General features: G+C 52.3%; 1 protein-coding gene across 1 annotated transcript in view; it reads right to left on the reverse strand.

Annotated features, from left to right (window-relative positions):
• TMPRSS9 (transmembrane protease, serine 9) overlaps positions 1-11,932 on the reverse strand; it is a 14,796-nt gene that overhangs the window by 668 nt on the left and 2,196 nt on the right. Inside the window, exons 4-18 of the mRNA XM_009322999.1 lie at positions 11,769-11,929; positions 10,538-10,579; positions 10,081-10,194; positions 9,335-9,506; positions 8,802-9,076; positions 8,488-8,624; positions 7,154-7,475; positions 6,143-6,314; positions 4,380-4,651; positions 3,508-3,644; positions 2,575-2,932; positions 2,364-2,480; positions 1,540-1,711; positions 948-1,213; positions 273-409 (exon numbers count right to left, since the gene is read on the reverse strand). Of these exons, the coding sequence (XP_009321274.1) occupies positions 273-409; positions 948-1,213; positions 1,540-1,711; positions 2,364-2,480; positions 2,575-2,932; positions 3,508-3,644; positions 4,380-4,651; positions 6,143-6,314; positions 7,154-7,475; positions 8,488-8,624; positions 8,802-9,076; positions 9,335-9,506; positions 10,081-10,194; positions 10,538-10,579; positions 11,769-11,929 (2,854 nt within the window). The remainder of the gene's footprint in view (positions 1-272; positions 410-947; positions 1,214-1,539; positions 1,712-2,363; positions 2,481-2,574; positions 2,933-3,507; positions 3,645-4,379; positions 4,652-6,142; positions 6,315-7,153; positions 7,476-8,487; positions 8,625-8,801; positions 9,077-9,334; positions 9,507-10,080; positions 10,195-10,537; positions 10,580-11,768; positions 11,930-11,932) is intronic.

An 11,932-nucleotide genomic window follows, 5' to 3' on the forward strand; every position in this document is an offset into this window, starting at 1 on the left:
CAGGGTCATGAAACGGGCTCCATGGTATCCCTGTGGTCTCTTGCTTGGCATTACCTCTCTGCATGTTTCCCTGACCTGTCACAGGTTCGTGGGGCAAGCAGAACGAGGTGTATGCAGGATGGACTTGGATAATGGCAACAGCCAGTGGAGGTGGACGGACAGACAGCTGAGCTAGGGGAGGCAGGGCAAGGCCCTCCTGAGAGAACGTAGCCCAGGGACTTTGCACAAGTTTGCTCTGTCCCAGCTGCAGCATTTGCTGCTCTCGCACTCACTGAACAACTGTCGACGGTGCCCTGTGGGAAACCGGCACACACCATCCTGCTGCTGATCTGGACAGGGTAGAACTTTTTGCAGGCCTGGTCTCCAATCATGTTCACTGCTGCTTTTTGTAGATGCTTTGACATGAGACCTGAGGAGACAAGTATCGCTGTTAGCTGGGTGCAGAGCATGTGAGAAGCAGCAGCATGTGTAGGAGCGGGGTCTCTGTGGCCTTACTTGCTTGCCAAAGGGAGAGACCTGCACTAGGAAAGTGAATCAGGCCTGGTTCCTCCCCAGCAGAGCAAGCACAGGAAGGTCCCTTTCGTGTGTAGTTTGTCAGGCAGCTCGGCTGACCAGACAGAAATGGTATCAGGGTGGTCCTTGTACTGCAGGAGCACAGCTGGAGCAGCTGCTACAGGGATGGGGAGCACGGTGGCGGGCATGCAGAAAGCTTGGGAAGGCTGCAAGAGGGCAGAGGTGTAACCAAGTGGAGGAGTACAGTGCATGGCAGCTGGGGAGGAGACTGTGGTGACACCAGGCCTTGCACAGGTTGGTATCCCCTGCAGGGTCCGGCCTGGCATGGGGAGTGCTTGGGGCAGTGGAGTGGGAATCGTAGATGTTTGGGCTCACAGGGTAGGTGGCACTTAGCTTGGCTCTCATGGATGCGAGGGAGCCCTCTCAGCCAGTACCTCCTTCCTTTGTGGAGCCCCAGCCTGTGATGAAGCATCTGGCTCCTTCACGGAAGATGTGTGAATTGTCTGGGAGACATATAGGTTTGATGGTGTTGCTGAATTTGACGGGCATGTTCAGCTCGAGCAGTGCCACATCGTAGTCTAGGCTGTAGACGTTGTAAAAAGGGTGCTTGTAGATACGGAATATTTTCTCCATTTTGCCATCGATGCCACTTGGGAATGGTGTTCCTAGAAAGGCCACCCACATTTTGGGGTCACTGTAACTGCAGAAAGACAGCAAACCTGGCTGTTAGGAGCATGGCCTCACAAGGAGGGCTGTTCCTCCACTTGTGGGGCTGGGATGCGCTATGGCCACACCTTGTGAGGCCAGTACCCCTGTCTCCATCACTGTGGACATACTCAGGCTTTGCTCCACTCATTCCTCTTCACGCTTACCTGTAGGGGCACATCTGTAATAGGGAGTGTGTGCTTCTGGTGGGGCACAGCATCCCAGCCATGGTGCTGGGCTGCGAGGAAGGGGAAGGGGCAGGTGGGCTGACGGGAGTGAGGCCAAGAGCCAGCTGGCTTCACTAGCCCATCTCAGACTTACATATCAAAGCAGTGAGCTGCAGAGAGCAGCCACCGGTCGGCAATGAGGACAGCCCCGCACTTGTGCTCCTTCCGCTGAAGCCAGAGACTGACTTGCCAGGGCCATTCTCCTCGAGCTGCAGTGCTGCCACCCACGATCTTGCTGAAGGCCAGAGCGGTTGTTAAGCCACAGTCTGAGACAGAGGAAGAGGCACCGTGGTTTTAAGTAACCATAAATGAAAGGGATATCTGCCCTCCTTCCATAGCCCGTGCCATGGGGCAGCATTCTGGGGAGATATACGCAGGGCAGTAGAATGTGATGAATTTCATTCACCTGTCTGAGGCAAGGCTTGGCAGACATGGTATGGTTTGGGAACTTTTACTTGTTATCACAGATCACACATTCCAGGGATGTGGTACGTGAGGAGGGGATGTTTGGATGGACTGGCTGAGCTGTCACACAGCAAGGAATGCACAGTCCAAGGAGCAGTCCCGGGGGTGACAAGATATCTTCTGGGCTGCCACGTTGTGCAGAGCTGTCTTGCCAGCTTGTACTAGCAGACTGGTCAGAAGGCTTGTGTGCTGGGAAATGGGTTCTAATGTTTATAGCATAGGAGAAGAGGCCACATTCCCTGGCAGAAAATTTGGACCCTGCTCATCCAGCTTTATCTTATTATAGGCTCTGGCAGACCAAGTATGACCTGGACCACAAGGGGCTGGACCAGGCCCCCAGTGTACAACGTGGGGCCCAAGACAGCCCATGTGAAGTTGGTGGGTTGCACTGGGGAGTCTGGGTAATGTAGAATAATGCTGGGCAGCAGTTGCAGGCTGCAAAGCAGTACTCACCGCAGTTGCGCTCATCGAAGCCGTTGCTGCAGTCAACAATGCCATCACATTCGGGATTTTCTTTTCCAATACAGACCTTGCTGGAACACTTGAAGGTGAGGCTGGTACAAGGCACCACTGGAAGGCAATAACCCATGGCCTGCTCAGTACCCTCTGTGCTGGGGCTGGAGGTCTCCTACCAACACGTCAATAAATCTGTCGTCAGTTTTACCTGGGGTTTGGGTGGGCTTGGCAGGCTCAGTGGTTTTCAGAGCTGTGGAAGTTTCTTTCATGGTTGTGGTCTTCATCCCCAGGGTGGTTCTGTTGATTGGACTTGCAGCTGTTGTGCTGGGCTGGCGGGTGAGGATGGCTGCAGTAGAAGTTCTAGTGATAGCTGAACTGGAAGGGGTATCTGTGCCAGGACTGGGCAACTGTGAGATGGTATCCAGGATCCAGTCTTTGAGTTTGGTAATTCTGGAGTACACACCGGGTTTCATAGGCTGGGCACAACCAATTCCCCAACTCACAATGCCGGCCAGATAAAACACTCCCGGGGTCACCTCACAGGCCAAGGGTCCACCTGAATCTCCCTGAGGAAGAAGCAAGGCAGTGGCTGCTCAGCCCAGTCTCCCCTAGACGGGTCTACATGGAGCTGCCCCTCAGCCACACTGGGAGGACCTAGCTAGCCCCAAACTTTTCTTTCTCCAGCCCTGCAGGGCTGTCTGCTGCCATGCAGTGTGTGTGCAGGACATGAGTGTGCAGAGGCTGAAACTAGGGTCAGTAGCTCAATCTGGCTGCACAGATACAACTGGCATTTGTCATGAAAGTTAATAGCTTCTGACAGCACCTTTCCACAAGTGAAGGACAGCCACCACCAACTACCACTGTCTCGTTGCCACAGGAGGAGACCTGCTTCATCCAAGACTCTAGTCTGGCCAGACAGAGCAGTGGGATGTTGGTTTAAGTCATGCTCAGCTTGATGGAGCTTTATTTACTTTTCTAAAGCTCCAAGGCAGTGGGCTGGGTTTTTTGAGCTAAGGTACATGTGGATTACAGCCTGGCCACAGCAGCTCAGTAAATATTTCCCAAGGTTGTGCTGAGGCTGTGAGTTAGCCTAGCTTTCTGGAACAATCCACAGAGGAGTAGAGAAATCCCAGACTCTTACCTGGCATGAGTCTATCTTCCCCTCCAGGAAGCCAGCACAGATCATTCGGTCAGTGAGGGAGAAGTTGTAGAGGAAGTTGCAGGTCTTCTGGTCTATGATGCCCACAGAAGCTTTCTGCAGGATCTCAGGCTTGGTGACTGCATGAAAACCAGGGGATTAGTGAGTGCAGCAGAGGGAAGTGGGAGCTAATGGCTTTTAGACTGACCCAACACTTATTTCAGGAAAACGGGCTCTAATCCCATGCAGGAGCCGAGTCCTATATGAGCTACTCTCTCTCAGCAGCCCTGAAGCTGCTGGCTCACCCCAGGGTGCAGTTTCGTACCTGTGCAAAGGATACTGCACACAGGCAGCAAGTTTCTGTTGTCTTGACAGTTTGTGGGCTCCTGGTCAACTGTTAAGAGGGACAGTAGGGCTTCTTTGGTAGCACACGTGCCACCCTCGGGCCTTCTCCCTACAATGGGATCTTTGCTTTTTCTAATTGCTTGGAACATCTTCGCGACTGAGCGTGGTTGCTGAGGCCGACATACTGTCCTGCCCAAGCTACAGCAGGCCACTGAGGCAGTGCCCCACTCTTGCTTAACATGGGAGAACTACTGAGGGAAGCCCAGCAGATTTCTTCTGGTTCCTGCCAAGCTGCTCTCTCTGTTTTCTTGTTTGCTGGTGGCTCCTAAATATCTGCGGTTTAAGATAGTGCTCTGTGTGCCCTTATTCTCGCTTATTCTTGTATTTCTGTCAGTTCCTGACTGTCCCTGTTACTGTCCCCTGTCCTGTCCCAGGACTGTCTGGGTCGCAGTGGCACAGGCTTTGCTGCTGAGTCTGTCACTGCTTCAGAGCAAATCAACTGGGTTACCAGTTGCAGCATCACTGCTTACCGTTCCCTTCTTGGAGGTTACCCCACCCAGAAATGATGCATTTCTTGCCAACAGGAAACTTCTGCACAGCAAGTGGGAGACAGATGGGCTGGATGTATTTGTTGAAGACAAGAGGTCTTGCCAGCTCAAGTACAGCCACATCAAAGTCCAGAATAATAGGGTTGAAGAGGGGATGCTGGATCACTCTTGTTACATTGACTTTCACTGCATTCCCATCTGTTCCATTTAGTGATGTTGTTCCCATATAGGCTTCGATCTCTTCTGGATTTGTCCTGCAAATACATAATCCTAAACATGCATGCTCACACACATATGCCTAGCATGAATTCTGACATTTAAATTGCAGACAACTTTAAATGATCAGTGTTTGAAACCTTACTTTACCAAAGCAGAGCCCAGCACACAGAAGAGCAGCCCTGCTAAGTCAGGCCCAAAGAACTGTTTCTAGCAGTGGCACATGTTGGATGTCTCCTGAAGAGCAGGTAAACATGTAGTAATTGTCTCCTCACCTCCAGAAATTTGTGATTTCAGGAGTGTTCTGGCACACAGATGGTGTTTCTATATTCAGTAGGTCTTTACGGATTTTTGGGTTTTATTTGGATTTTTCTAGAGTTGTATTTTATTCCTTTTTTTTTAACCCCATGTGAATTTTAAACATTCAGTTTAATGACATTTATGAAGAACTGCTTCCTTTTGCTTGCTTTCCACCTGCTCTTGGTGGTTATTTGATATCTTAGAAAAACAGTAAGAAGGCATTCCCTAAACACCTTGTCTGTACCCTTTGTAATTGTATAGTCCATATCACACACTCCCTTCCCACCCAGTTGTCTCTTTTCCCAAGTCTAGTCTGATCTATTTTGTCGTTCTTGTTATGGATGCTGTTCCACACCTAGCTCATCCTTGTGTCTTGTGTTAGTCTTTCTACAATACGTTATTCTAGCACTGCATGCAATGTTTGAGAAGTTGGTATGCTGTGGATTACCAGCAACATACTGGTAATCTCAGTTGTTTTTCTAATAATTACTAGCATTCACTTGCTCTTTAATTGCCACTGCCCACAGAACTGCTGTTCTCATGGCAATATCCACAGTATTTCTGACCTCTTTTTCTGCATGGTAAAAGCTGATGGAGACCCATCATCATCTGCAGACAGATAGCATTGCTTTTTTGCTATGTGCCTCACTTCACACTTGCCTACCTTGCATTTCACTTGCTGCTTTATTGCCCAGCTATTTAATGCATAAGGTTGTCTTGAAACTCTTCATAGTTAGTCCCCCACCTTTTCTGCCTTCAGGAATTTTTATTCTTGATAAACATTATCCTCTTGCTACTCATTTTTTTATCTAGGTTATTTATAAATCTGGGCTTGGGCTCTTGCTGTTTACTAGAACTATGCAGGATTGAACTGACCACAGCTGACCATGTGTCTCTATTTCCTATATAGAGATTTTAAAAGTTAAATTTCTTGAAGAAACTCTCTTGTGGCACCTGTCCTTTTCCACCCCTCTTAGATGTGTTGTCCTTGCTCCCTGCCCAGGCTACTTTAACCTTTCCCTGCCTCATCCCAGCCTCCCCATAAAACCCCTTTTACTATGCATCTCTAGATATAACAAAAATTAATGTCCAATGTGGGTTCTTGTTTTCCCCCAGTGACACCAGTGCCACAGCTGTGGGTTTGGCTACATGGCTGTGTAGAGCTGCACAGCTCTGTGCCAGTGGGCAGGCGAGCTGTAACAGCAGTGCTAGCAGGGTTGGACTCTTACTCATTGAAGCAGTGAGCTGCCGACAGCAGCCAGCGGTCCCCAATTATGGTGGCTCCACAGAAATGCCTTGAGTCTTCTTTCAGGCTGACTTGCCAGGGGATCTCTGCTCTGGAAGCATCTGTTCCTCCCACGATCTTGCTGGGTTTAGAGAACCCAGGTCGTCCTCCACACTCTGAACAAAAGCCAAAGCATGACTTGTGAGTACTCCTAGCAGAAAACAAGCGAGGAGAGACTTTTGTTCTCTCCAACCTGTAAGTCTGAGCAGGGACAGGTCAGGGCTGAAGAGTGAGGCATCTGCCCAAGCCCTGCCTGCTGATCATGGCGGTCCCTGATGGTGGCCGTCCACAGCCATACATGGGCTTTCACCCTAACTGCTGTTCTGCATCTTGCTCTTGGCAAGTCCTTAACCCTGTGCCTTTCTCGAAGGCAGAGTAACCAGCAGCTCTGTGCCTCTTAGCCTTGCCATTCCAGATAAAAAGTTAATCCTAAATTTAGAAAAATACCCTACATCTGTATCTCCAGGCGGAGCTGCTGGGAGGGCTCCTTGGAGCTGACATGTCATCCTATCCCCTTCAGGGAGAAGACGCATGGCTGCTGTGAAGTTGCAGCCATCAACTTTGAACTGCTGGGAGGCCCTTAGGTGGCAAATAAAAGTGAGTGGTCAACAGGTTAAACAGTGTCAGGCGTTGCTGTGTCTTAGTAACCTGTCCTGGGCCTGCTGGAGCAAACCCATTACACAGACAGCAGACAAAACTACACATTCAGTTGCATAAGCAAAGGAGCCCATGAAACTCATCTGCGCAGGTACTGAGTGATTTTGCCAGGCTGCTCTGGGCTGAGCCAGGACAGCCAGATAGTGTCACTTGTGCCTTGGCCCTTAGCACTCAGGCGAGGGTTGTGTGGGTCACCCTACTGAGGGTCATTTCAGCTCAGCAGAAGAACGAACCTGACATTTGGACCTGTACCAGCCACTCTTCCTGCCCACCTACACCACCCTGTGCGTGCTCATACCTTGTGGTCTTGGTGCAGTCACTGGCTTGCTGGCGGCTGGGGCTGGTGAAGTGGTGGGGATTGCTCTGGTGGTGGTGGTGGCGTTGAACTCTTCAGAGCTGACCACGTTGCTATTAGTACTGGAGTGTATTGGAGGGCCAGTATGGGCTATGGAGGTGGGGAAGGCAGAAATAGCATCCAAGATCCAGTCTCTGAGTTTGGTAACACGTGTGTAAACCCCGGGCCGCCTGGCTTCAGCACATCCAATTCCCCAACTCACAATTCCTGCCAGGAAAAACTTGCCAGATGGTTCTTCGCAAACCAGGGGGCCACCAGAGTCACCCTACAAGAGAAGCCAGATGGTGAGCTGTCCCTGGGGACACTCTGAGCTCAGCCTGGCCACCCTCAGCATACCTCTGCTGGGCTGTGTCTCTCTGTCCCTGTGTATCCCAGCTCACCTCTGCTTATTTACTCCAGCCTAGGGATGAGTGAAGCATCTCCTGTGCTGGCCTTTGGGTGGTCCTCTGTGTGGGTACACTGTCCTGCTGTGAAGCAGTAGCCTTGTGCCCTTGATATGCCAGAAGAGCACAAGGGCATACTCCGTAGAATCTAGGGTAAGCATTTCTACCGATTTAATCATTCGGATGGCAGTGCCTTCTGGGGGTTGGATTGCTCTAGGTGAATAACGAATGACCGGATGGGTCATGTTCATCATCCAACCTCGAATCTTCCATTCTTGGCCCCTTCGCCGGTGTTTGTGCTACATTTGGTGCAGAAATATGAAATGCTACCACCACAGAAGTGCAGCTTTGCTCAGCTGGTGGCTGCAGGTATGAAGGGCCCTGCCAAACCACAGGGACAACCATGGAAATCATCCTCTCACAACACAGTCCTCATCTCCCCACACATTGTGAAAGGCAGGATTTTTTCCAACGGACCACTTGCAATTCCAGGCTGACTAGGGAAAACACCAAGTTCACCAAAAACTGTTGTGTATATGTTTTAGTTTCCACTGCTGCCCTTCGCCATCTGGATTTTGATATGAGGACCTGCCAGGTACATTGGTAGTGCCAGCCCTGATTACAGCTCAGGAAGTAGAGAAAAGTAGTTAAATAGCCAAAAGAGCCCCTTAAACATCACTGCCCTGCTCTAAGCACTAGAGAACATATCCTCATTTTTGTCTTCTGCAGTCCCTGATCCATGCTTGGGTCTAAGGCATGGCCTCAAACCTTGTGGGGGCGGAACTGTGACCTTGGTGTCAGATCCTGCTTCTTGAAGTGCTGCTTGGTGCATACTGGGAGGGAAAAGAAAGACTCATGCGGGGAGGTGTGCTGGCTTCCCTGGGCAAAGCTTACCTGGCAGGAGTCGATTTTCCCCTCCAGGTAGCCAGCACACAGCATCCTGTCTGTGAGGACATGGCTGTAGAGGCTGGAGCACAGCGTCTGGTCCAGCAGCTCCACTGTTGCTTTCTGCAGGAACTCGGGTTTCACCACTAAACGAGAAAGATGTGACCATGAGCTCATTGCAGGGAGCCTTGCACAGGACCAAGTCCCCATGTTACAGCCCACCCTGGCTGGCCCAGAGCATGGCCCGAGTTCCCTTCCCTGGTGCCTCCTGCACCACTCGCACCCCACCGTGCCACCTCTGCCGCCTGCCACACTTTGCTTACAGAAATCCTCCTTGAGGTAGCCCCAGCCGGAGATAAGGCACTTCTTGCTGGTGGGGAAGTGATGCCCAGTGTCTGGCAGGCACACAGGCTGGATGTACTTAGTGAAGGTCACAGGTCTCTTCAACTCCAGCACAGCCACATCATAGTCAGCCGTGTCGGCATTGTAGGAGGGGTGCAGGATGATCCGTGTGATGCCCATTTTCACTGTGCCGCTGTCTGAGCCTCTGAGGGAGGTGGTCCCTGTGTAAGCTGCCCACATGGCTGGGTCCTGAAACCTGGAAGAGAGACAGCCAGGACTGCGTGAGCCTGCAGCCACAGCATCACCCTGCAAACCAGAGCTGCTTGGTGCAGGTGGTACTGCCTCCTGCCCATCCTGCCATCCGCTCTGGGACAGGAGCTTCCCGTTGCTTAATCTGGTAGGGGAAGGAAACCAGGTGTGATAGGGCAGTGTGGTACAGTGGGAGCTTGGGCCAGAAGATACGGCAGCTTTTGGAAACAGCGTGGGGGGGCAAGCTAGTGTGGCTAGAGCTTACTCAGTAAAGCAGTGAGCGGCAGACACCATCCACTTCTCCGTGAGGATTGCAGCACCACAGAAGTGCTCATTGTTCTCTCGCAGGCTGACTTGCCATGGGAACTCCCCTCTGGATGCCTCTGAGCCTCCAACTATCCTGGTGGCAGTCTGCATGGCAGGGCGGCTCCCGCAGTCTGAAAGGGAGGAGAGAGCCAGTGCATCAGGATCCTGCCAGCTGCACCCCAGCAAAGTGCACCTGGGGGCAAGTGGAAAAAGCTGCTTCAGCTTTGTGCATGCTCCCAGAACATGCTCAAGCAGCAGGACATTGCCAGGGATGTCACAGGGCAGACTTTAACCTGCAGGCTTGGAAAAGAGCACTGCAAAGCACTGGCTCATCACAGCATCCTCCCTGAAACTCTTCTAAAGCAAGAAATTCTGGAGAGAAATATCTTGGCTAGTTTCACAAGCTCAGCCACTGCCTTGTGATCTGCTCCCAGCAGCTCATGGGCATGTGGCGCCTGCTCAGCACGCCAGCCTACCAGGAAGGTGGACCTTATCATGACCCTTTGCAGCTGGTGATGGGACCAAGGTGATTCTAGGGTACAATCCCCCCATCCTGATGCAGACGTTACTATTGGCCTGACAAGTTGTGCCTTGTCCTTGGCTCTTTCCAGTGCCCAGAAGTCCAGTGGTGTTACAACTGTCAAGGTCTGCAGCAGTGGGCTGGCCCATCCCCCATGTCCAGGAGACCTGCTGTGAGAGACTTGCCACAGCCCCTTTCATCAGAGGCATTGGCGCAGCCTTTTTGGCTGTCGCATTCAGGGTTTTCTTTCCACACACACTGGTTGTTGAGGCAAGTGAATGTGTCTCCAGGGCAGCTCCCTGGGGACAGCAAGGCTTGAGTCACTTGTGTCTTCTGCAGCCCTCCCAGAAACCGTCCCACCGGCTTCCCCAGGGGCAACCACCATGGTGTCCTTGTCACTCTGCTCCCTGGCAGTGCCAGTGTCCCTGTGGGATGGAGTTGGAAGCGGAGCTGCAGCTCTTGTTGAGCTTGCAGGGGGAAAGCGGTGCAGGGCCCTGGACCACCAGGTTATGAACAAGATGGGGCACAAACACCTCTTGTATTTGCAGCCAGGCCACCGGTGAGGAGGTGGCTACAGGTCAGGCTGCAGAATGCAGCCAAGGGAGCTGGGGCAGATGGCTCTTCCCGCTGCCTGGCTCTTACCTGATATCAGTCCAGGTCTGTGGGGAGAAACCTCACTGGGACCTGTGACAAAGTGGAAGGAATGGGGATCAGTGAGGGCGTCCCAGTCGGGGGCACAGGAGCTGCGTGCTCCCGTGGACTGTGCTGCTCCTGGGCCAGGGCTGGCAGAGGCTTTGCTTCATCTTTTCCTCCTGCCTGGCAATCACTTTCCCTGCCCCACGGCCAGTGGTGAGCTCCTGGCCCAGTTCCCTTCCTGGGGCCCTTCCTCAGTTTACTCCACCACAGGCACAGTGCGCAGCAGAGCAGCAGCCATCTACAGCTCTGCAGGCTGTTGGGGTGATCCCAGGCGCGCAGAGAGATTCCCAAGAGCTGTGGCAGTGAGCTGCTTCCCAGGAGCAGGCTCCACGGCTGAAGCTATGCAGGGCTGTTGCCTAAAGCCACGGGGTGTCTGTGCACCCTCCATTTGGGCTGCACAAGGCTCCCAAAGATCCAGGGACCCTGCCCATCATTGCAGGGAGTGCAGAGGGAGCTGCAGAGGAACCCACACCTTCATGTTTTCCAGGCACACGTTTTTTTAAATCCGCTGGACCTGGTGTCCTGTGGTCACATGCAACTCCACAGTCACTGAAGGAAAGGAGAATTTCTAGTCAGGTGGTTTCAGAGAATAATTCAAATATGAGAAATATCTACCTAAGCAGGAATTACTGCTACAACTCTGAGGACTGCCTAAGGGCTGCTGCGTACTTGTAGGTACAGACAACCCAGCAATTAACCTCCTGAGGCTTGATCTCCTGCCCCTCAGGCTGGTTCCAGGTGCTGCAAGAAAAGCCAAAGAAGCTGCAATTTATGCTTTAGACTCTGTTGTTGCTGCAGGCCCCCAGAGCTGCTTTTGCAGGGCAGAGAGCAGCAGGACAGCATTAGCATTGGAGAGGCACCTGGGGACTCCCCATGAATGTCTGTTCAGCAACCACCAAGAGCTAGGCATGTTTCTGCTGCTGTTTTGTGAAGCTGGTAGCACCTGGGAGCCAGGCGAAGCAGCTTTTGTAGATTTGCTTGGGTGCCTGGCAGCACCTCCATTTCTAGCATTGCTGCTGGGCATGAAGCCTTGACTGGACATCCAAAGCTAAAGCCCTGCAGCAGTTTGGCTATCTGAGACACAGTTTGTGGTTTTGCTAGTGTGACCTTTGGTGCTAGCAGCACCAGCACAGGGCACCTTGCTCTGGCTGCCCGGCAGTTGTGGGAGGAGCGTTACCTCTAAGAGAAGCTGAGGATATAGTCCCATAGGCAGCCAAGGAGAGACCCTGCTCGTGCAGGGCAGCCGCCAGCCCGTGCCTGAGAGCTTCCTCCTCCATGGTAGAGTTCAGGGGCTGGGAATCCTGGGGGGCAAAGTGGAGGCGGAAACGGACGATCACGCTC

The sequence above is a fragment of the Pygoscelis adeliae genome, unplaced genomic scaffold, assembly GCF_000699105.1.
Source record: "Pygoscelis adeliae isolate BGI_AS28 unplaced genomic scaffold, ASM69910v1 Scaffold284, whole genome shotgun sequence".
In the NCBI taxonomy this organism is placed as follows: domain Eukaryota; kingdom Metazoa; phylum Chordata; class Aves; order Sphenisciformes; family Spheniscidae; genus Pygoscelis; species Pygoscelis adeliae.